A 24,622-nucleotide genomic window follows, 5' to 3' on the forward strand; every position below is an offset into this window, starting at 1 on the left:
GTTGATGCTGTGATCTGATCTGTGCCCTCCACAGTCACCTGAGGTTGAACGGTTTTTTTGTTTTGTTTTGTTTTGTCTGGTTTGGTTTGGTTTGGTTTTTTGAGACAGGGTTTCTCTGTGTAGCCCTGGCTGTCCTGGAACTCACTAACCCTAACTCTGTAGACCAGGCTGGCCTCAAACTCAGAAATCCGCCTGCCTCTGCCTCCGCCTCCCGAGTGCTGGGATTAAGGCGTGCACCACCACTGCCCGGCAGAAGGTGGTTCTTGAACCACTCAGACATAATCTGTTCCTACTCAGTCATGTGTATGAGGATATTTTTGAGTCATTTTTACTCCTTCCTAAATGCTTTGATGGCTGCCAGGGCCTCTCCTCCTCCTTTCGCTAACCTTTCAATTTGGCTGGGTATAGTGGCTGGGTATAGCAGGGCATTCAACTTTTCTAGGTATAACAGGGTAGCCTTGCTGGTTGTCAAGTCTACCATTCTATGCTTTTCTGACAATTAGATTTGCCAAGGTTATTCTGTATGCCCACAACACATTAGATGGTAGCAGCCAGTTAATGAAGAAATTAATTCATGAAGAACTTTAGTTGGAAGAATAGAGAAAAATACCTTAGCAGGTCAAATGGTACTATAAAGGCCTATTCTGGCCACTTGGTTGTAGCTCCCTTTGCCCCACCGCGAGGTCCTTTTTCTTCACCCTGGGCAAACAAACACATCCACCATTCCATACACTACAATAAAAGTACAGACATTGGGTCCCAACAAGGAAGGAAGGATTTTTTTCACTTTGTATTTTGACATCTTTGACTACCATGTGTTCAGCAAAGGTTCTTCTTGGGTCCTGTCTGGGTTTCTAAATGCTTAAGCTTGTATGTAAAGTTTTCATTATTCTGTCCTTCTGGGGCTGCTTCATTGAACAAGAGGGCTTCCAACATAGATAAGGGCACCCAGTAAATAATTGTTGGTCCTTTGGACATTCTTGTGAGAAGTGAAGAGGAAAAGGAGAAAACTTTTTAGAATATTTTTTATTCATTGACAATTTCATATACCTATACAGTTTATCTTGATTATATCCAACCCAACTTGAAACATGTCGTGTATGTATTTATATATGTGTGTATGTAAATAACCTGTTCTGTTCAGTTAGTGCTGCATGTGCATGGGTCTGGGAGAATGAAAATGTACTACAAAGCTGATATCTCAAGTCAGTGTAAAATGAGTCAAGATGTCAGGACAGGCTACTTCTACAAAAGTTAGATTTAGCCTCAAATCATATATGAGGGTAAATTACATACATATTAAAGATCGTGACTGTAATTGTGACATAAGGGCATCATACTAGGATTTCATGTTTAATAACATAATTGAGAATAACACCCCCTGCCCCATATAAATCCTGAAATCAGAAACAAAAAAGCAAAACTTAAGGCAATTTAAACTCTAGAAAGCCCAGGGTAGACACGTAGAACCTGAAACAGTGTATATCCTAAGTACACAGTGGTCTCTCACAAGTCAGTGAAGCAGAGACAGAGATGGAAGCCAAATATCAAGGCAACCAGCAGATACGGGAGGGGCATTAGTGGGTGTGAGCCAGGGCTTTGTGTACCTGTCATCCTCAGAGGAGACTGGCTGGTTCTCACTGGGTCTTTCCTTTATTGGCCAATGTATGTATTCATGTATGTGTGTACTCATGTATGTACTCATGTATGTACTTATGTATGTACTTATGTATGTACTTATGTATGTATGTAACCTGTTGAGTTCAATTAGTGCTTCCAATGCTCACAACATGCAAACCCTTATCGAATTGTAAACTTCATATTTGTGTGTGGCAGTTTCACTTTTTTAAAGTCTTTGGAGTAGTCTTCTCTGCACTCTAAAAACTGAGTCAGAAAACAGGGTTTAAGTATCTCATATGCAAAGTTGTCATGCTCAGTGAATCTATTTGTGTGTTTAGTTGTATCGAGCTCTGGTGATTATAACCAGCTTGTGTATTGCTGTGTATCTGCTGCTCTGTGTGAGGCCCTCAGTGCCTGGCACATGGCCTTACCCGGGGTGGAATATATAGCGTCAATAAACTCTTTTCTCTCAGCTTTGTGTCAGTAAAGTTCTTGGGCTTAAATATCAGTTGATTCCTGATCCGTGGTTCTGAAGAAAACAGAATGTGTTTCTAGCAAATTCTAACCTGTGGACTTCCCACCATTCTTGTCCACTGTGGTTTAGTAAGGGGTGAGTGATGAGCCTTCCTAGCCAGAAGTGCAGAAAGACTGTAGTGCATGTCAGGGCAGCATGTCTCGGAGGTCGTGAATACTCTGATTAGGTATGAGAGTTGGGAGGGAAGGAGACACAGACTGAGCACCCAGAGAAAGAGCAAAGCATCACTGTCTTAAGTGGCCCTCCACACATTACTTTGACTCCTGTTCTATGGCAGAGTACATTTCCATGTTGTTGGATAAACACTTCCTTTCCATTTAACTCGCCATACCTTGGGGTCATGGGTGCCTAGGTCCTATGCCATGAGTACTGCCTCTGACGCTCTCTAGACCCCATTCCAGCCCAGCCACTTCATTATTTTGGGGACTATCTCCCTAGTCATCACAAGAAATTAATGGATTGCTGCACATCACTTCTGTGCTCAGGAATTCCCCTTTGTCTGGTTGCATGTCAGTGGTGATAATCGAACTTGAGTCACAGTGGGAAACCTTGTGGCCAGTCCTGAAGAGGCATGATGCAGCTCCCTGGGAGCCCATTCCAACCACTACACCAAGTAAGTCACGGAGCTGACCATCATCTTCCATGTAACAAATGGAGACTTGGAGACAGGAGGTCACGGACTCCCCTGACCACACACAGCCAGTGAGCAGCAGAGCCAGCAGATACAGTCGTGAGAAGCAACATGTCCTGGAGACAGCAAAGTAAGCATCCAGGGACAAGGTGACCCTTTTCCTGGTGCCACTGACATATTTTAAATGTTGGTTTTGTTTTTCTGGTTTTGATAGAAGATCTCTTAGTGTGACCCAGGCTGGCATCACACTTTCTGCATAGCCCGGTTGACCTCAGGTCAGCAATAAGGACCCTGCCCTGGCCTGGCCTGAGTCTGGTGTCGCAGGCATGAACCACTGTGCCTAGCACTGTTTTTCACTGCACGGCAGTTGGCAGCATCCTGCTGTGTTATGCACTGTGTAAGAAGAATGGGCAGGGAAGAGTAGTCTGAGCCTTGATTATTGAGAAGTATAGGAAGTTCATTCATCCATCAGTTAGCTTCCTTGACTAAGGAGCTGCCTAGGAAGTTCACGAATCTCATCAATTTATGGCCATACTTCTAGAGTAGTGGTGGGAAGGAACATTTCAATTTAATGGAACATTCACATGAATTATGAAGCACAGAGTCCTTGTAATGAGGCTTCCGCGGAAGGCACTGCTACTCCTGTTTAACACGCGAGGAGGCCAGAGCTCAGACAAGTCGGGTCGTTTTCCCCCAACTCACACAGTAAGCTGGTATAGTATGACCACGATTGACCATCACAGGCGCTTTACTAGGATTTAAAGTACAGGATCAAAGATGACGCCAATAAGTGGGTATCCTCTGAACTTTACAGTACTTTGTCCCAAGTATGTAAATGTGGAAGAAAGGCTCGGAAGCTGCCTGCCTGTCATAGTGGGTTACAAAATAGTCAAAGGCACAAAGACCAATCTTCCTTCTCATAGGAGAAAGGAAGAAGATGGGTGTCACATTCTCTGTAGGATAAACTGGTGCTTGAATGCACAGCTAAAGAAAGGGTTGTCAGTGTTCAGTATATACGTCTTAGGGATTGAGACCCAGAACTCTTAAGTGTTCCTGTGAATGAGGTCAGCATGTTCAGGAAGGGTGACCTAGAAAAGCATAGACATTCCTGGGAGGGAGCTTTGAAAAACATACAGCACCCAATGTTGTTAAAAAAGAGGTTAAGCCATTTGGTGATAAAAAGTGTACTGGAATTTTTGAGGCCCTCAGGTAAATGCTCATACAAGTGGTCTAACCCTCTTCTTGGTTCTCGTATCTACTTTGTGGCTTCCAGACGGCCCCTCCTTCCTCAGCACCGTCAGGGTCTTCAGCTCATGAAGCGTTGAAGTGGGCTGTCCATCAAAGGTTTCCTGATGCGTTTCTCTAATACTCGAGTGTCACTGTTTTGATTTTCAGGTATTCATTCAGGGCCTCCTCACCTGGGGAGAGAAGTGGAACGGGTAGAACAGGCACAAAGATGAAGCTCTGTGGCCTATGCCAGTGCTGTTCAGGTTCACCCGGATCATCCCAGGGCCTTGCTGACTTGCACGTGGGAAGGCCCAGATACCAGCCATCCCTAACTATCCTCTCCCAGTGCAGATGTTTGGGGACCATAGACCATGATGAACAGTAAGGGCTTAGATAGTCTACCAGACCCTCTCAGGATTGGTATGTTGGATGGCAAGCCTCAGTGCCAAGCCTTCATCCTGTTTCCCTGCTGGATAAATTCTCCCTGTGTTTCCATTTTCCAGTTCTGTGCTCAGGGTGCTGCTATCTGCTGCGTGACAGTAAACCAAGCAGCGTGGATTACAGGGAAGAAAGCTTGGGGGCATTTCCCTTTCAACTCACTGCAAAGAGAAAGGAAGTGCAGCTTACATTGCTGGTTACAGACACAAGACCATGGGATAGGCTTAGAGCCAAGCACCGCAGGGAAGCTAATGGAAGTGGTAGACAAACATGTCCCCTTGTTAGAGTAACCCAGACAGAATTCCGAACTCTCGTTCCTCGCCTGCTCCAGAGCAATCAGATCAAATGTCTGTGTCCTTTAAGCTCCTAAGTAGCTGTAATATGAGAGAGAGCCAAGATTGAGACTACACTGATCTAAGGAGGTATTAAACTTCGAGAGGGACTGTCAGGCGAACTGTAAGTGTCTTCTAGTAAAACAGGCCTTTGCCTGTCAGTTAAACCGTCTGGGAACACGCAGAAATGGTTGCTTCCCACCGTGTTTTAGACCCAGGGATGGGAATAAACGCTTCTTAATCCCTGTAAATACACTTGTCAAAATCATTAGGAAAGAGAATCTAATATCCCAAGTGAGACAGATTTGCCGATAACGTCCAACAAATAAAATGTTTTCTATTCCAGAGTCATTTGAGACTCACGTAGCCCAGGCTGGCCTCACGTTTGCTGTTTGGCCAGTCTCGCTTCTTAAGCGCTGGATTACAGGGGTGGGCCACATCTTACCTGTGTTTTTACACCCACTCTTTTAAATCAGTGGAAGATTATATAGAGTAGGAGGTGAGCTCCGCAGTTGGTGTGCCTGGCTTTGACTTCTCTGCCAGTGCCTGACTGTGTGAATCAGGGCAGTTGACCCAGCCATTCTGAGCTGTGATTTCCTGACCTGAATAAATGAGTTCCTAAGACCTGCCTGCTGCATGCACTTGTGCCCAGCAGGTTCAATACTAGGAGTAGGGCCTAGCACAGCTTCCATATCCAAAGTGGGCTTGAGGTATTAGCGTGACGGCTGACATTGAGGTATGTTGGTGGTGTACATATCTGATCTGAGAGGCCCCACAGAACCTTCCTATCTCAGTGACTCTGCAAGACTCAGTTCAGAGACAGGGCTGACTCCTGAAGCTACTTACATCCCCCAACTGTCGCATTGGTTTTACCAAGTCCCACAGAGCTAAACCAACTTCATTCTAAAAGCCATATTTGAAAAACCAAACAGATTTTAGCTAAAAGATTTTACCTGTGAGATGGCTAAGTGGGTAAAGGCACTCTCATGCAAGTCCCATGACCTGGGTTTAATCTCTTGTGGGTGACAGGAGAGAACAGACTACGACAGTTGTCCCCTAAGCACCACATGTGTGCTACGGTGCACTTACCCATGCACAACAAATACTTGATGCTGTCTTAATAGGTAGTCAATGGTTTTTAAGTTTTTTACCGTCCTTTGTTAACTGCTGTGTAGGAGATGCCTTTTGTGGGACTATGTGTTCTTGAGTGATACAACATGGATGCACAGGAGCAAAATAAACCACACATACCTAAGTCTTTTCCAAAGCCAGATTGCTTCATTCCACCAAATGGGGCTGCCACGTCAGTTTTGTTGTAGGTGTTAATGAAAACCGTTCCCGCCTCTAGCTTGTCACTCACGTACATGGCTTTGTTGATGTCTCTCGTGAAGACCCCTGAGGCCAAGCCATATTCAGTGTTATTTGCTCTCTGCAACACCCCATCGATGTCCCTGTAAGATGTTTCCAGAAACAGAAGACACCATTAAAAGTACAGAAAAACCAAGTTACTTTGCTTGAAGGTTTCCTGCACGTTAAAACGGCAAAACTTCTCTGGCACCCACTGAGCCAAGACTCCAGGCCTGCACTGAAAGCTGCAGGAGATACAACAATATAAAGATTCCCACTCTTCAAGCATGGCCTCTGGTGCCTCTTTCAATGTGAGCAGCCTCATGTTGTTTAGTCTTTGAGGATAGTTGGTGAGTTTCCTCTCCCTGGTTTTCAGAGCATGTCTTCTGTGTACACCCACCTCTTCAGATCTCTGCAGGAACAAGGCTCTCCAGCAACCCCCTGAACCCTCTCCAGATCCCACCTGTCAGTCTGTCACCTTAGTCTTTGAGACAGGGTCTCTCTTTGAAGCCGGAACTCACCAGTCTGGATTGGCTAGCCGGCAAGCCAGATGATGCTCCTCCTGCCCTGCCTCCCCACCCTTGAGTTTACAGCTGCATCACGCCACCACACCTAGCATTTATAGGTACCAAGGATCTGCCCTCTGGACTTCATGTTTGCACAGCAGACATTGCACGCACTGAGCCATCTCCCCGACCCCCCGATGCTCCTAATTAGTCAAGTCGTTGACATATTCTTAGGGTGGAGCATGTTCATTGATCACATATATGCTTTATGTACAGCACAAGGCAGAGGCAGGGACATTAGCTGAAACTCAAGTTACACCATATGCCTAAGGAACACACCCATTTTGGAATTTAGAAATGACCATGATAGGCCCAAAGGATTCCTCCTTGGCAAGGTACATGTGGTCTTCCACGTCTGTGAACACAGTGGGTTCCATGAAGAAGCCTGTGAGGAAAGACAAAAGCATCAATTACAGGCAAAAAATAGATCTTCATCATCCGCACACGTTTGGTTCCTCCAGGTGCTTCCAGCCCTACCCCCAAGAAGAGAGCGGCGTTTCTATTCGATGGTGGCCTTCCTGGCTGCCTATTTTTTCATTGGCTTTACTACGAAAACTTAAAACATGCAAAAGTAGAGAATGTACTTAGTAAAATAAATATTCCTGAGTTAACATCTTGGACTTGGTATACCCGCCTCTGACATGGCTTCACACAAGACTCAGACTCGAGTTCTCCCTCCCAAGCATTTTAGAACAAGTGAGCCAAAAGAAAAGGCATTCTAAAACCAACCACAGGAGCGATGACCTCTCACTGACACATGCCCTCGGTTGTTTGAGCATTACCCTTTCTGGTTTAAAGACTGAAAGAAATCTACAGGTGCACTCAGTGGTTGAATTTCTCACGTCTTTTACTTTAATATTTCCTCCTCCTGCCCTACCCCTCTGCTTTGTTCTGTTGAGACAATGTCTCCCTATTGCCCAAGGTTACCTGGAGCTTGCTATGTAGCCCTGGCTGGTCTTGAACCTCTTTACTTCCTCAACCTCCCAAGTGCTGGAGGTACAGCTGTCTGCTCCCCTGCCTGGGAATACCATAGATCATCTTAGCCTTCTTAATATGCCATGGCTTTGTTGAGGTGGTATTTGTTTCTCTGTAGTCATCAAAATAATAATAGTCGGGGCCTGGAGAGAGACCTCAGTGGTTAAGAGCACTTGTTCTTCTGGAAGAGGGCCCGGGTTTGATTCCCTGCACTTACATGGTGGGTGTCTCACAACCAGGCATGCGTGTGCTGCACAGGTGTACATACGGGTCAAACACCCATACACATAAAAAATGGTAAACCCTTTTTAAAAAATACTATGTTTGCCTGCAGGCACAGCATGTGCTTGCTTGGTGCCCACTGAGACCAGAAGAGGGTAAGTACTGGCACTGGAGTTACCATTGCGAGCCACCGTGTAGGTGCTGGGAACCAAACCAGGTCTTCTGCAAGAGCAGCCAGGGCTCTAAATCCCTGATCCATCTCTCAGTTCCTAATACCTTGATCTAACACCAGCTTCCACGGACCACCAATTTCTTCCTGAACCGATGGTGTCATCTGTTAGAGAAATGCTAAATGGTGTTCTTTCTCCTTTCTCCTTTTTTTTTTTTTTAAATTCCAAGAATTCTTCTGTGGAAATGTCCCCCATACTCAGTCTTCTGGAAACTCAATTCATCCAGGAAACACAGGATGCACAGGTTTATTTTCTTTGCAATTACCAATACTTACAACAAGGAGCCAGTACGCATCAACAGCCAAGAGAGTAGTTGTCTCAGCTTTGGGAAATCCTCTAACACCAAGCCTGCTTGACATCAAGACTCCCTGGGCTTGGCTGGTGGAAATGTAAATATCAAAGTGACAAGACCCAAGATGACCACCCGGTGCCTGATAACACCATCACGCCTGTTCTGTGGACAGGCAGGGCCTTGGCCCACCAATGTGGTCTGCCCCCTTCCCTTCTACACAGGAAACTGGGGCTTAGAAAAACAGTGCCTGCCACTGTGCCCCCAATTTAAAAGTGGCCAAGCAGGATATAAAGATAATTTTCTTGTCATGTTATAAATTCCACTTGGTTTGTTGAGAGGACTTAGTGGTTAAAAGTGTGGACTGATCTAGTAGAGGGGTCAAGTTTGGTTCTGAGCACTCAAATCTGGTGGCTCGCAGCCACCTGTAACTGCAGCTCCAGAGGGGTGCGATGGATCTGGATTCTGTGGACACCCGCTTTTACACGCTGTGATGGTTTGTATATGCTCAGCCCAGGGAGTAGCACTATTAGAAGATATGCCCTGCTGGACTAGGTGTGTCACTGTGGGCATGGGCTTTAAGACACTCATCCTAGCTGCCTGGAAGCCAGTATTCTGCTAGCAGCCTTCAGATGAAGATGTAGAACTCTCAGCTCTGCCTGCACTGTGCCTGCATGGATACTGCCACATTCCTACCTTGATGATACTGGACTGAACCTCTGAACCTGTAAGCCAGACCCAGTTTAATGTTGTCCTTTACGAGTGGCCTTGGTCATGGTGTCTACTCACAGCAGTAAACCCTAAGACATACACACATAGCCATACACGTACACATCCCACTCTAATGCAGGAACGGCTCTGAAACAGAAGGGGCTGCCATCCATTCCAGCTTTGTGGTGAGGTGTGAGCCATCAGGCAGGCACTCCCCCGAGGGACTCATACCTGGCCTCTGCACCTGTCTTCCTCCATACACCAGTGTGGCCCCCTCCTGCACCCCAGTCTCACAGTACTGCAGCAGCTTTTCCAAGTGCGCTCTGTGGTTCTGGGGCCCATGGTCCGTAGATCTGTCCAGGGGATCTCCAATTTTCATCTTTTTAATCTCTTCCACCTGCATAGATAGTATGCAGCCCACAAAAAAAAAAAAAAAATCTGCCATTAGTCATGAAAGTGGATACTCCTGGCTGAACCCCTGCATGAGGCACATGCTGTACTAAGCAGTTATCAGATGTGTGGTAATGTGGTAATTGACTCTTTGTAGCTACACTGGAAGTAGGTCTTCAATAGTCCCATGTTACAGAAGGATAAACTGAGGCCATGAAGGGGTTAAGTGGCCTGTCTGGTCACACACACAGTCATTTTACTGTAGTTTTAAAGGCCAAGTTTTGTTGTTGTTGTTGTTGTTTTGGTTTTTCGAGACAGGGTTTCTCTGTATAGCTTGAAACTCACTCTGTAGACCAGACTGGCCTCCAACTCAGAAATCCACCTGCCTCCGCCTCCCAAGTGCTGGGATTAAAGGCATGCACCACCACTGCCCGGCTAAGACCAAGTTCTTAAGTGCTATTTGCTAACAATTACAAACCAAGCACTGTGTATCAAAATCCTGAATGATAGCCCATTAAAAGCAAACTGACATTCTTGATTTTTCATTAACATGGCACCCTAAGGTTCTTAATAGCAAAAAAGAGTTTACAGTGTTTTCCCTTTTTAAATGTCGTAGAGTTCTTTGGGAGAGTCTTAGGGGATAGCTATGATAGAACAGTTGCTGGAATGTTTTTGTTTTAAGGTTTGTTTTGTTGTTGTTTTGTTTTTTGAGACAGGTGTCACATAGCCCAGGTTGGCTGAGAATTCACTATGTACCCAGGGCTGACCTGGCCTCTGACCCCAGGATGGAATGTTCTGGTGAGAAGTGCTCACTCCATTCCTCACTGGCAGGTCCACACTTGCTTTTTATCATCTTTTTCTTCAACTCTCTACATTTTCTGACTGTTACTCCAGTCCAGTGAGAAGAATGGGAGCCACTATGACCCTATAAATTCAAACATAGGTCTGCTTCTGATCTCTTAGTGTCTTGCACGGAGCCCTATGCCAGAGAGATGCTCTGTGAGAGAGGGACCATATCTTCCTGCCTGGTTCTGTATCACCTACACTCAGCACAGTGTCTGGCATTGCTAGGTGCTCAATAAATAGCTGTTGAGGGGCTGGTGAAATGGATCAGCTGTCTGTCCAACACTGGGATTACAGGTAATGTGCCTGCACTGGTGTATGTGTGTGTGTGTGTGTGTGTGCATGTGCGAGTGTGCTAGAGTGTATACACGCAAACTCATTGAATAACTGAGCCACCTGCATCCCCAGCCAGCTCAACTATTGCAACACCGCTATTGCTGTCTCACGTCTAAAAAGTCAGGAGTGATCCCAGCAGTGCTTTTCAAGGAAGAGCTGCCCGTGTGTAACTCTCAGCAAACCTGAGGATGCCTTACCACTCTGGTTACAAATTCGTCGTGGATGGCCTCTTCCACAAACAGCCGCCCAGCTGCAATGCAGTTCTCTCCTTTATTGAAAAACACTGCGCCCATGCCCTGCAGCATCAGAAGAGAAGGCAGTGTCAGCTTTGCGCATGAAGCCTGCGACCCAGTTACACAGAGGGTGGGACTTCCTGTGAGTACATGTTCAAGCATGTGCACCTGTGTGGGGTGCACATGGAAACCAGAGGGCAAGAGGCTTTCCTCAGTAGCTCTCCAGGTCGGTCGGTTGGTCTGTCTGTCTGTCTTTGTTTCTTTCTTTCTTATTTTATTGAGACTGTCAGCTAGACCTGCTGGCTCGTGAACTCAGCTCAGGACCCTCCTGTGTGCCAGTGCTGGGTGGGACTCCAGGTACACACTGCCCTATCTGGCTTCTCACGTGGGTGCTGGGAATCCAAACGGTCCCTGAGCTGGTCCTTAATCCGCCATCTCCCCTGGCCCCAAAGGTCACAGATAACAGAGAAGTCAGTCCTGTTGATTATCAGTGAAGAGAAGTTCCAGGAGATAATTATTTTGACATTTTCTGTTTTGGGCTCCTGTGCACTTGAAACTGTGTGACAATGAGGGTATACTTAAATAATTTGGCAATAAAATTATTGCTTCGAGAGAGAGACAGAGACAGGTAGTACAGATTGCCCTCAAACTCAAAATCCTGATTTTTTTTTCACCCTCCATAATCTTTAGTCATCTTATACAGCACTCCAAAGTGTAATGGGGGTGGGGCACCACTAGAGAGACAGCTCAGAGGTTAAGAGCGTTTGTTGCTTTGAAAGAGGGTCTGGGTTCAGATCTCAGCACACACACACATACGGAACACAGACACATGCAGGCAAAACACCCATTCTCTCTCTCTCTCTCTCTCTCTCTCTCTCTCTCTCTCTCTCTCTCTCTCTCTCTCTCTCTCTCTCTCTCTCTCTCTCTCTCTCCCTCCCTCCCTCCCTCCCTCCTCTCTCCTCTCTATCTCTTAAAGAGATATCAGTAGGGGCTGGAGAGTTGGCTCAGTGATTAAGAGTGTTCCTTGTTGCACAGGACTGAAGCTGGATTCCCACATGGAGACTCCCCACCTCAGGCCGCAGGCATGAGTGTGGTTCACAGATGTACATGCACACAAGACACTCATACACATAAAATCATAAGAATACTTTTTAAAAGTAAGTGAATGGAACCAATCCCCTTTTCCACTTTCCTGACCCTTGTTTCCCCCTCCCCCCCGCCCCCCCCCTCTGGAATGTTCTGGAAAAGTTCTCAGGGATGAACATATCCAGGGCAGTCTTGGCCTTGCTATCATCTGTATTACCCTGTTACTGCCTCTGGAGCCTCCGGGTGGTATACATAGGCCCTGGCAGGAGTGTGCAGATCTCCTTTACAGCAGACCTCTCCGTTCTCTTTAGGGCCCTTGCCCAGTGTGGGTTGGCTGAGAATGCACGTTCAAATTCTACCTAGGGGGTGTTTGGCAGAACGAGGAAGCCATGCCTGCCACCAGAGTCAGTCACTAGAAGGCTCAGCAGCCTCACTCACAATGGCTCACTAGGCATGTTTGTCTGAGGGGGGGGGGGATTTGCCCAATTTATCTAGCATGCCAACACAACTGTGCCTCTTGTTTTATATAAAGTATGTCCCCACACTTTGAAATAGTATGCATTAGGGTGCAAAATTAGTAGAGGATCCTGGGCTTCCTCACATGGCGTCATCCGTGATGATATATTAAGCAGAAACCAGAAGACTGATTGTTGCCCAGTACTGTGGTTTAAAGGGATGGAGAATTGTGATGTTGTCCATCCTGGTTCTGAACTGCTTAGGCTTAGATGATCCTCCTGCCTCAGCTCCTTGAGTTATTAGTACTATAGATACGTGCTAATTTTTGGAGGTAGGTGCACGCGTGCTGTAATGTGTATATATAATGTGAAGACAGCTTGCAGGAGGTAGGTTTTCCTTCCACCATGTGGGGCTGGGGGATGGAACTCAAGTTATCGGGCATGGAGGCAAACTCTCCGCTTCATCTGTTTAGACAATCTAACCAGAGCCCAGTTTCTAGAACAGATAAGAAGGGTGAAGTAGGCAAGATGCTAGCAGATAGGAGGGAGCTATTGTAAAGTACCATTTTTAAAAAGTTAAGACAGACGCAGGCGGATTTCTGAGTTCGAGTCCAGCCTGGTCTACAGAGTGAGTTCCAGGACAGCCAGGACTACACAGAGAAACCCTGTCCTGAAAAAAAAAAAAAAAAAAAAAAAAAAAAAAAAAAAAGTTAAACATCCTTAGGATACACAAAAGGATGGCATTTACTTAGGACTAGCTGAACTAGATCCCATCGGAAGCCCCCCTGTAAAGGATATGAGATGTGTTTTAGAAGTAGGTTCCTACAGCCTGGCTTTGGCCCACTCACCATCCGTACAGCCTTGTCAAGGTCACAATCACTGAATATTATCAGTGGGGATTTGCCACCAAGCTCAAGGGAAACTTTCTTCAGGTTGCTCACAGCACAGCTAGAGGAAAACAAATAGGAGAGAGGAGTTCCCTTCCCCTCCCCTCCCTCTACCCCCTTTCCCCTCACCACTACCACCTCCCCCACTCTATTCCTCTTCCCACCTCCTCCTTCCTCACCACCACCCCTCCCCCACTCCCTTCTCCATCCCCTCCTTCCTCACCACTATCCCCTCTTCCTTCCCCTACCCCTTATCCACCCCTTCCCCTCCCTCCTCACTGCTGTCCCCTTCCCCATCCTCTTCCCCTCCCCTCCCCTCCCCTCTACCCCTTACCCACCTCTCCCCCCTCAACCACTATTCCTTCCCCCACCTCCTCCCTATCCCCTCTTCTATCCCCTACCCCTTACCTACCTCCTACCCCCTCACCACTAGCCCCTCTCCCACCCCATTTTCCATCACCACCAACCCTCCCCTAACCATGTTACTACTCAGCATGCAAAACTCAGCTGAACCTCAGAAATGTTGGGACCCACACTTATGAGGACCTGGCAGTGCATGTAATTCCAGCATTCAGAAAGTGGAGGCAGGAGAATGGAAAACCATGTCTCAAAGAAGGCAGGGGAAGAGCAGAGGAAGGAGACAGGAGAGGAGCCGGTCCACTGCTAAGGCTGGGCAGTAAGTGTGCCAATGTTCATGTTCTTTTTGGCTCCTTTTGTTATTTTAGAGGTTTTCTGTAATGTTCAAAAACTTTCTGTGGTCAAAGGGTGAGGATTCTCAAAGGAAAATTCACCTTTAAGAATCCAATTATGAGTCGGGCAGTGGTGGCGCACGCCTTTAATCCCAGCACTTGGGAGGCAGATGCAGGTGGATTTCTGAGTTCGAGGCCAGCCTGGTCTACAGAGTGAGTTCCAGGACAGCCAGGACTACACAAAGAAACCCTGTCTCGAAAAAACCAAAAAAAAAAAAAAAAGAAAAAAGAAAAAGTAAAAAAGAATCCAGTTATGCCAAGGGCTGATGAGATGGCTCAACAGTTAAGAGTACTGGCTGCTCTTCTAGAGGTCCTGAGTTCAGCTCTCAGCAACCATGTGGTGACTCACAATCATCTATAAAAGGGACTTGATGCCCTCTTCTGGCAAACAGGTATATATGCACACAGATACATTAAGGGGAAAAATTACAGAAATAAATTTAAAAGAAAACAATTCAGTTGTATGAAGGTCTGCAGAGTAAGAACCAGCCTGCTGTGGGTGGGAACCAGCCTTTAGTGGTTTATTGGTTATTTGCTCCTTTTATTACATTGTGGTTTTGTTTTGCAGTTTGAGGGGTGATCACGATAAACCTTGAGAAGGCTGCTCCCAGCCCTAAGAAGCACTCTCAGAACGGATAGAATGGTAGAAAAAAGAAAAGATAGCCCACAAAATCCCCCATGTCTCAGTGGCCATTGTTTTTATCGTTTTGATAAAATGCTATTGTTTTGGGTCTAACCTGCCACATCTTTTACCTTCATGTTGGTAGTGTGTTTGGGTTTGCCAGGCAAGCACCTAACCACAGGGCTCCATCTCCAGCCCGTGACCCCGAGTTTGCTGTGGGCACTGGGAAGCTTTTCCTGGTGTTTATGCCTCTCAGTACTCATCAGTGACAGCCAGTTCCTCCGGAAGTTTGATGTGGTTTTCTCTAGTTTTGTTGGTGATGGTGTCTCGTTTGGCTTGGCTTGGTTTGGTTTGGTTTGGTTTGGTTTGGTTTGGTTTGGTGTGTGTGTGCATGTATGTGAGTGTAGGTGTGTGTATATGCATTTGTGTGTGTAAGGGTATACATGTGTATATATGTATGTATGTGCATGTATGTGTATATATGCATGAGTATGTGTGTATGTGTATATATATATGTGTGTGTATGTGTGTACATGTGAGTGTGTGTATGCATGTGTGTGTGCTTGATACAGGGTCTCATGTAGTCCAGGTAGCTTTCCATCCTGTTTTGTTGGAATGACCTTAACTTCTGACCCTCCACCTCTGGAGTACAGAGATCACACTGTGAACGACCACATCTGTTCTCTGCAGCTTTTGGAATCAAACCCAGGACTTTGTGTGTGCAATTGAGTTCTAGCCCCAGCCTTGCTCTTCCATGGTCCACAACACTCTGTGGAAGGACGCCCTACAGCAAGCCAGTACCTTTTCATGATCTGTTTGCCCACCGAGGTGGATCCAGTGAAGCCAAGCTTGCGGATGTCAGGGTGCTGAGAGAGCCTCTGTCCTGCGACACCCCCTGTAGAATTAATTCAACAAACCATGATCTTTTGGGGAGGACGGGTTTGTGTGTGCTGAGCTGGGTTTCTAAACTTGCAGTTGAACCTGCACTTTGCATTTTCTGCATTGATTACAAAGGGATTTAAACAATATCCTCAATATGGCTGTCAGCACCTCCCCCTTATTGATGGATATGTCTCGGTTGTTATCATCCAATGTACTTATTGAGAACAAAATGGCCTACCTTTAGGCTGGTTTTACAATGCTATACAGCCCCTCCCTTACCCCTCCCCACACACTAGATTTCCAATCTTTATCTTTTATTACACAGTAAGTATATTGATGCTTGGTGATCGGTATTTAATGTGGTTCATTTGGGACGAAGACTGCAGTGGGAAGCAGCACTGAGCTCCTTGAGCCACTCAGCAGTCAGAACAGTGTCTGTCTCCCGACCCCCCATCCCCTGCAGGCTTACCTGAGCCTGGAATGATATTAATCACCCCCTTCGGAAAGCCAGCTTTCACGGTCAGCTCTGCAAACTTCAGAGCTGTCAAGGGTGTGACCTGGAAATGGATATAGTGATCACCGTCCTTACCAGGCCCTGTGTCTTTGTGACTACAGGAGCACTCATTTGTGGGTATGGTCCATGTTCAAGGTGCATGCACGTGAGCGTGGATGTGCTCACACTTGGAGACCAGAGCAAGATGTGGTTGCTTTCCGCCATATTGCCTCTGTGACCCTAGGGGGCCAATGGTCACAAAGGTCATCCATGTCCTATAGAGGAGCAAGTGCTCTCGGGACAAAGGGGAGTTCTCGGTGGGGGGCCAGGGGGAGCAGCAAGATCACTGTAGTTCTGTCTCTGGCTGTGTGTCTATATCACAGTCCCTTCAGTTGCTCATCTGCTCCAGAAGCTGCCCTGTGTGCAGTTGACAGGGCTGGCTATGTGGAGTCACCAACTGTGTTATTAACTCAAGCAACCTTCATAAAACAGACAAGCAGCTGAAAGACTGGACATAGAACCCGCACAACAGACTGCAGCACACACAGAGAAGAGCTTCTGTTCCCCCTTCTAGTGACAGCCGCGTGAGCTACACCATTAGGCGTTGACAATGGCAGTCTGGAGAGCCTGGGTGAGAAGCTGGCCTCAGACACTGGAAAACCAAGAAGCCTATTGTACCCATGTGTTTAGTCTGTCACAGTTGGAGAGGGGACTGGTCCACAGAGTGTGTTGTGATGACCTATAATGAAGCCACCGTGGATAGAGTAACACTTTAAACCTCTCCTGAAGCTGGATGTGGCATTTGCCTGTAATCATTGTACTTGGACGGTGGCGGCAAGAGGATCAGATGTTCCCAATCAGCATCAGCTGCACGGCAAGGTCAAGGTCAGCCTGGACCACAAGAGACACTGTCTTAAACAGAGAGTACTCTAGAATTAATAGATGACTCTGAAAAATGCCCAGTGTGATTTTAAGCCACCACCACCACCCCCCAACACACACACATGTGTACATGCTTCCAGGCATGTTCAACCTGCAGCCCTCCAGGCTCCCTGGATATCTCTGCAGGTGGCCCAACACATTTGAGGAGGGCAGTGTTACAGTCACAGCATCAAAGGTTACCTAGTTGTCATAATTACTGAGTTATTTTATGTGCTTTTCCCTGATCTTCCATATCTTTACAAGATTTGGGGGGATGTAAAGTGAACAGTGCCAGCGAGGTGGCTCAACAGACAAAGCTCTTGTCACCAAACCCAACCACCGGAGTGTGATTCCCAGATCCCACAATTCCTGGCAGTGGTCCTCTGACCTCTGTATTCATACACATGCTTCTCCCCCTCTGCCCCCCTGCACAGATCGGAACTTACCAATAATATATGTGGCAAGCTTGAAGGCACACTGTTTATAAACGTATGTATGCTTTAAGTGTGCGGACAGGGGGACCCTCTGAGCCACACTCACCTGTGCAGGCTTGAGCACCAGGGTGTTGCCTGCCGCCAGGCACGCTGCGCTCTTCCAGGCCAGCATCATCAGTGGGTAGTTCCAGGGAATGATGATGGCGCAGGCACTGTGGGGAGAAGGCTCGTGACCTTGGTTTCCACAACATCCAGGTCACTCAGGCTCTCCACCCCCACCCCCATCCTACCCAAGTGGCTCCTTCTTGGTGAAGGTCAGGTTGTAATTCGGTCGGGCCTGGTTGATTGGAATTGTAGAACCCTATAGGAAAGAAAAGTTTGTAGTGGAATTCTAGTAGAATCACTGCATCTATGGTAGCCATTAGAATGAAATAGTTGTTCTTTATTGTACCTTCAACCAATAGATAATCAATAAATATGCTTCTGCATGACTGTTTAACGTTCAGTTCATCAAGGCTGGACCTCCCTGCTGCCTCAGAGCCTTATTGCATTCTGGAGTGATCTCCTTTCTTCGATCGACCCACATAACTCCAGAACGCTGACAAAAATTGATATTTTACTAATTGAAATACTGAGTTTAATCGCAGGTAATATACTTTTTTGCCCTCTCCTTTCGTCTCATCCTTTTGTCTATATGAAAAGGCAATGTTCAGTGTATAAGAAATAACACCACTCCCCACCCCACCCCCGCACTAGAATGACGAGCTGCTTCTATAGGGTTGGGGAGAAGGCATGTTCAGTCAAGTGCTTGCAGGGAGGCCTTGGAGACCTGAGTTCAGATCCCCCAGCACCCACGTGTAAAGCCGGGTGGGATGGCAGAGTTTATAATCCCAGCACTGAAAGACAGGACACAGTCTAGAGCTGTCCTGCCAGACAGTCTGACCAAATGCACAAGCTCCAGGTCACTGAGAGACCCTGTCTCAAAAAACAAAAGTGGGGAGCAGTTGAGGAAGAGACACCCAACATGCATCAAACACATAAACATACATAGACACAGAGATACACACAGCATCCATCAAACACACATACCCGTTTCCTGTTATATGAAGACCAGTGTGGCTTTTGTTCTTATCACACATTGTACTGGTTTAGAGTTGGGGGCAAATTAAATATTTACTGTGCATGTGTCTTTAACAAGTTTTTTCCCTTAACTGTCTCCTTTAGCCATGTAAAGTGATTTCTGTGCCCTTTACACTCAGATCACAACCCTGCCCCTGCCGTTATCCCAGGTTCTTAGAAGACTATAAGACTCTGTTACTTTTGTGTTTCACAACAAGGTCTCATGTGTCCTGGGCTGGCCTTAAACTCACAGAGTAGCTGCTGGTAACCTTTCATGTTTGGCCCTTCTGAGCTCATCTCTGGAGTGCTGGGATTCAGACACACCACCACACATAGTATGTGGTGCCTGGGCTTCATGCATGCTAGACAAGCCCTCTACCAAATGAGCTGCATCCCAGCCCAAGATGCAGGACATCCTCAGAAGGTAATGGACATCCTCAGTACAAGGTGCAGAGACCATCGCTAGCCTTTAGAGTCAGAATTCATGAATTCTAGCCTGGTTCTCTGGTTCCCTTGCTGTGACACAGGAAAGGTCTCTCCTGATGCCTGTGTCCTTACCCAGAATAAGGGTAACAGCTATCTATTTCCTACCCATGATTGCTCTAACCATGGTCACAGGTTGGTTTTTTTTTTTTAATTATTTCATGTGCAGTGGTATTTTGCCTAGATGTATGTCTGTATGAGGGTGTCAGATCCCAAACAACTGGAGTTAAAGACAGCTGTAATATGCTGGTGCATATTACATAATATGTGCATAATATGTGAGTGCTAGGAATCAAACTCAGGTCCCTTGGAAAGGCAGCCAATGTTCTTAGCCACTGAGCCATAGCTCTAGCCCCACATGATCACAGTCTTAATATACACCTATATAATTCATGCATTGGAGACTTAACCTCCACTGTGGAGCAGGGTCTATAATGCAAAATATGTGAGCTGTGAGGCTCCACCCTTGAGAATGGGCTCATACTGCAATAAAAAGGCTCACAGGGCCCAGGAAGATGGCTCGGGGTTAAAAGTGCTTGCCATGCAGTCCTGACTGGCAACCTGAATTGGATCCCTGGAAGTCACACAAAATCCAGATGTAGTATACATCTGTAATCCCAGCACTCCAGAAATGGTAGGCAGAGAGCAAAGAATACCTGAAGCTTTAGGACCAGGTAGTCTGGCAGACACTGTGGTAAGACAACAAAAGAGACCCTGCCTCAAAACTAAGGTGAAAATTTATTTCCATGAAGGAAAACTGTTGAGAGGGGGCCCACAGCAGGCGGCCTGCTTTTCCGCAATGTGAGGATCTAGCGTTGCTCCTCTTCCTGGGACAGGGAGATAAGCTGCCATCTCAGAACTGAGGCCAAACCTGCTGCAAACTCTCAACCTTGAGGCCATTTTCCTGTGGGAAGAAGGAGCTTCCTTGCTTACGTGAATTTTGTCACACCAGCCTGCGAAGTATCTGAATGTCTGCACAGACATTCCAATGTGAGTCTTCAGAGCCAGGGTATAGACAGCCCCGGAATCCAGCGCTTCTATGGTGGCCAGCTCCTCTTGGTTTTCTTCCATTAGGTCAGCAAGTCTGTGTGGTCAGTGAAAGAAACCCAGTTAGTACATATTGATGAAGCCCAGAGCAGCTGGATATGCCAACCCTGTATAGGGTACCAACCCAGGACTAAGAATCCAGAGACTAGTCCAGAGGGGCAACATACCTGCCCCGATGGAGCTCGTGGTGTGGGGAGGTAGGTATTAAATAAATCATTGTATAAGTGGCTTATTTCAGGAAGTTGTTATTACAGTTTCTGCAGTGCTTTGGCTCGAACCCAGGACCTCACACATGCTAGGTGAGTGCTCTACCGCTGAGCTACAACCAGCTAGCCTTACAGTTACAGGGAGAAACCAACTATGTCCCCAGCGTGTGCCGTTTGCCTCCTGCATGCACAAGCAGCAGAGTAGCAGCTGGGCCTTGGTGGTCACAGGCAGGCAGGAGGTGGTGGGTCGAAGGAACCAGCATGGTGGGTGGTTTATTAATACACAGGGAAGTGTCAGCGTGAGCCACACCACCTGTGGACACGGGTGGCTTTCTCATTGGTACAGAAATGCTTTCAGAACCGACTGAAGAGGTCAGAGCCAGAGTGTGGAATGAATCACAAAGTCTGCAGCAGAGTCACCCCGGTGTCCAGGTTCCTTAGGAAGGGGAATGGAGTCTGTGGGATGGTATGAATAGTAAAAATATATCTTTTATGTTCCCTCTCTCTTCTCCTCCCTTCCTCTCTTCCTAGAGTGGTTCATTTGGGATCTTCAAGAGTTGGGCTTGAATGACCTGACACCCATCCCCTCCATGCTTCTGTTAGATCTCACTCTAAGGATCCTGTCAACTCGGGTGAAATGTCGAGCTGTAGGTAAGAGAAACCAGGATGAATAGTTGAAAATGATTGCTTCCGGAACACTTAACTTCATTTGTAATATTCTTCCAGGACCTTAGCATTCCGCCCCCACCCCTTCCTTTTTGTCTTTGAAAACAGAGATGGGCTGTCCCCTGTGTGAAGCTCTCTGTCCAATCTCTACTCGGGTCCGTGACCTTGGAGGGCCTTTATAGCCCATATCCCCTGGTGACTGAGGTGCATGTCAGGACACTTGTGAAGACCGTGAAGGACATGGTCAATGGGTTAAATCCCCCAGGTCTCTCATGGTTGCTCTCCTCCCAAGGCCACTGTAGAGTGCTCTTTTGCATCTACAGAGGACTCTAGAGAGCTCATCCACAGCTATGGACCTTGCCTCCATCCCTTCAGCCCTGGGAGGAGTACCCGCTTCCTCTGCCACCAGCCCTGCCTGGGTCCTTAGTCATTGTGAGAGTCCCATGCTCTTCCCTGAATCTTACATAGTCCTTGATGACCTCTGACTGATACAAGCAGTATCCAGGCATCAGGAACTTGTGTGTAGGATTTTATGTGACTCAAATTATGAAAGTCATGTCTGCCTTCCATGGGTGCATTCAAGACAGAATGTTTTATGGGAATTTTAAAGTCTTGACAGTATTAACGAATTTCCAAAGACAACATAGCTGTTTCCCCCAGCAAGCACACCTGTACATGAGTCTTCCTCTGTCTCTGGCGTTCATCCTCCCCCATTCGCCGTTCTCAAAGGCGTCCTTGGCTGCGGCTACTGCTCTGTCAACATCCGCTAAAGAAGCGTAGGACACTCTGCATATTGTCTAGTTCAAGACAAGCAGAAATAGGTCACTGAGGGATCTATTGATGTGACTCTCGTAATTAATATTCTATTAATAGTAAAAGTAGAGTATGACTTGTCAAATGAGAAAGTTCTATGACAGAAAACTAATCCATCTTGAGATTAAATGGGGAACATAAAGGAGACACTTTGAACATGGAAACAACCTGATGTTGTCCATCATACATGTCATCTCATTCCGAAAAGACACATTTAGGGCAACTGTACAGTTCTTCCTCAGGGAAGCCATGAGTCTGAAGTACACCCCCCCCCCACAGAGCCCTGCACAGAGGGATCTGCTGGGCACTGATACAGGAATCTAAATTCATCATAAACACTTAGTCTACTAAAAAAAAAGTCACGATAGTGAACAACAGCTAGTGTCAGAGCTGAGTGGGTAAGAGTCATGTGTGACATGCTGACGTGTGTTTGAACAAGGAGCCTGGGGGCCGTCGTCACTCACAGTTCCATCTGTGGGGTTGACAGTGGCGTAAGTCTCTCCATCCTCGGCATCCACAAACTGCCCGTTTATGAAACACTGGTAGGGGATTTTCACTGTCATCCCGTTCACCTCCTTGGAGACCTGAGTGAAGTCAGTGTGCTTCTGTGACTATCAACCTGATAGTTGGTAGGTGGTTATAAAGATAAACATTCACAGAGCTGGAGAGATGGCACAGTGGCTAAGAGCACTTGTTCCTGCAGAGGACCCAGGCTTGGTTTTCAGCACCCACAAAGGGGCTCAAGTTCTAGGGTATCTGGTGCCATATACTGACCTCTGAGGGTGGCATGCATCCAAGGCAAACACTCATACACACATACTCAAACAGATTTAAAAAGAGAAATTAAAAACCCTAAAAGAAAGAAAGACATTCACTAATGTGGAAAAAGGTCAGCTTGGTGGGATTCTAGTGACATCTACTGTCACAAGGGCAGATGCACTCTCTTAATGCTCTGGCCACCTGAGGTCTAGGCTTAGCTCTGGCTCAGATGTTCTTCATTATACACAAAGTTGCCTCAAACACCTGTGGGCAGCGCCATCTATTGACAGACTTGACAGAACCACCAATTGTGCCACTTGGATCTTTGGGAAATTCTTTACCCTGCCTGGTAGTTCCTTTTATGCTGGGGCCATCTCAAGATTTCTCCTCTATGTTCTTTCTGTTACATATGAGCTGCCTTATTGTTCTCTCTACTGCTGGGTAACAAGAGAGATTGAGGCTACTATGTTGCTTCCATCAAGCTCAGGGTTTTCATCAGTAAAACGGGGAGAACGGTATCTGCCTCCTCCTGCAAACCCGTCCTTCTGAAAGGCGGAAGTGAAAGCATCCCCGATGAGCAGACACAGTTAGTTCAGTGGTACACACTGAGCCTCTGGGCTGGAATTAAAGGACAGCAAACAGCAATGGTGATGACCCAAGTTCGGATCTTAGCACCCACATAGCCACGCACACCTGTAACCAGCTCTGAGGGATGTGGAAACAGGATGACTAGGGTTTGTGGCTCCCAGCATAGACAAGAAAATGTGAACCCCAATGGAAGCCCCAGTTCAGGGAGAGACCCATCTCAAAGGAATAAGCAGTGGATGATAAAGGAGGGTACCAATACCTTCTTATCAACTCTATTGTTGTGTACACAGACACATGCACATAGATAACACACCCACACTTCCCCCTCCACAACACACGCACACAGACATGCACAAAGACACACACAGGGAAATTTTGAATTCACATTAAATAGATTTCTCAAGGTGACTATGAAGGTAAAGAGAGAAATCTGTATAAAAACATTTTTGTTGTTTTTAACACTCTTTCTACCTGATTTTAGAAGACAGCTGCTATCTGCCTCTGAGGAGATAGTGTGGTGCAGTAATTAAGAGCCCTTGCTACTCTTGCAGAGGACTCAGGTACAGTGCCCAGAACGAGCATGTGGCAGCTTACAGCTGCCTGTAACTCCAGTTCCAGGGGTATCTGACACCCTCTTGAGGCCTCCATAGGCATCTGCATCCACGCACACACACATACACGCGCGCGCGCACACACACACACACACCCTCACAGGTCACATACATACACAATTAAAATAAAAAACCAAAACAAGAAAACAAAGACAGCAATAGGTCTGCCAGCAAATCCACATAGAATTAATATGAAAAATAATAACCTAAATTTAAAGGTATATAAGAATATAGTAGTGAAGTTTTCCTATACTGCTGGTATTAAGTTCATATTAACCTGAATTAGATTGCTTTAAGCAAAAATGATTATTGTGAGAAAATAACTAAAGATGCAGTGAAAGAAACAATGGAGGATGGCAAAGGCACCATAGGCAATCCTATATCAAGGAAGACAGAGGAGAAACAGAGCCACCAGAAGAGATCCAGAGAAAGTGTAGTGACAGCTACTCATAAAGATAAAAGTATGAGCTGAGCCATGGTGGGCACACCCTTAATCCCTGCAGAGGCAGATGGAGCTCTGTGAGTTTGAGGCCAGCCTGGTCTACACAGTGAGCACCAGGACAGCCAGAGCTACAAAGTGAGACCCTGTCTCTGGGGGCAGGGTGGAGGGGAATCGAGTTAGATTCTGTCCTCAGGGGGAAAAAAATTGTTATGTGTCAAAGGGTATTACAAAGAAGTGAAAGAATAAAGCAAACCACAGCTCAAAAAATATTTACAGGAGGCTGGAGAGATGGCTCAGCAGTTAAGAGCACTGACTGCTCTTCCAGAGATCCTGAGTTTAATTCCCAGCAACCACATGGTGGCTCACAACCATCTGTAATGGAATCTGATGCCCTTTCTGGTGTGTCTGAAGACAGCTACAGTGTACTCACATGT

At 46.6% G+C, this 24,622-nt stretch overlaps 1 protein-coding gene across 1 annotated transcript in view; it reads right to left on the minus strand.

Moving 5' to 3' along the window:
- Positions 1 to 1,016: 1,016 nt before the first annotated feature.
- Aldh1l2 (aldehyde dehydrogenase 1 family member L2) overlaps positions 1,017 to 24,622 on the minus strand; it is a 47,759-nt gene continuing 24,153 nt past the window's right edge. The window contains exons 11-24 of the mRNA XM_021174327.1: positions 22,253 to 22,372; positions 21,645 to 21,772; positions 19,990 to 20,140; positions 17,745 to 17,815; positions 17,561 to 17,666; positions 16,076 to 16,163; positions 15,526 to 15,619; positions 13,315 to 13,414; positions 10,890 to 10,988; positions 9,355 to 9,520; positions 6,976 to 7,081; positions 6,035 to 6,234; positions 1,718 to 4,204; positions 1,017 to 1,669 (exon numbers count right to left, since the gene is read on the minus strand). Of these exons, the coding sequence (XP_021029986.1) occupies positions 4,149 to 4,204; positions 6,035 to 6,234; positions 6,976 to 7,081; positions 9,355 to 9,520; positions 10,890 to 10,988; positions 13,315 to 13,414; positions 15,526 to 15,619; positions 16,076 to 16,163; positions 17,561 to 17,666; positions 17,745 to 17,815; positions 19,990 to 20,140; positions 21,645 to 21,772; positions 22,253 to 22,372 (1,485 nt within the window). The 3' untranslated portion in view covers positions 1,017 to 1,669; positions 1,718 to 4,148. The remainder of the gene's footprint in view (positions 1,670 to 1,717; positions 4,205 to 6,034; positions 6,235 to 6,975; positions 7,082 to 9,354; positions 9,521 to 10,889; positions 10,989 to 13,314; positions 13,415 to 15,525; positions 15,620 to 16,075; positions 16,164 to 17,560; positions 17,667 to 17,744; positions 17,816 to 19,989; positions 20,141 to 21,644; positions 21,773 to 22,252; positions 22,373 to 24,622) is intronic.

Source organism: Mus caroli, chromosome 10, assembly GCF_900094665.2.
Source record: "Mus caroli chromosome 10, CAROLI_EIJ_v1.1, whole genome shotgun sequence".
Lineage (NCBI taxonomy): Eukaryota > Metazoa > Chordata > Mammalia > Rodentia > Muridae > Mus > Mus caroli.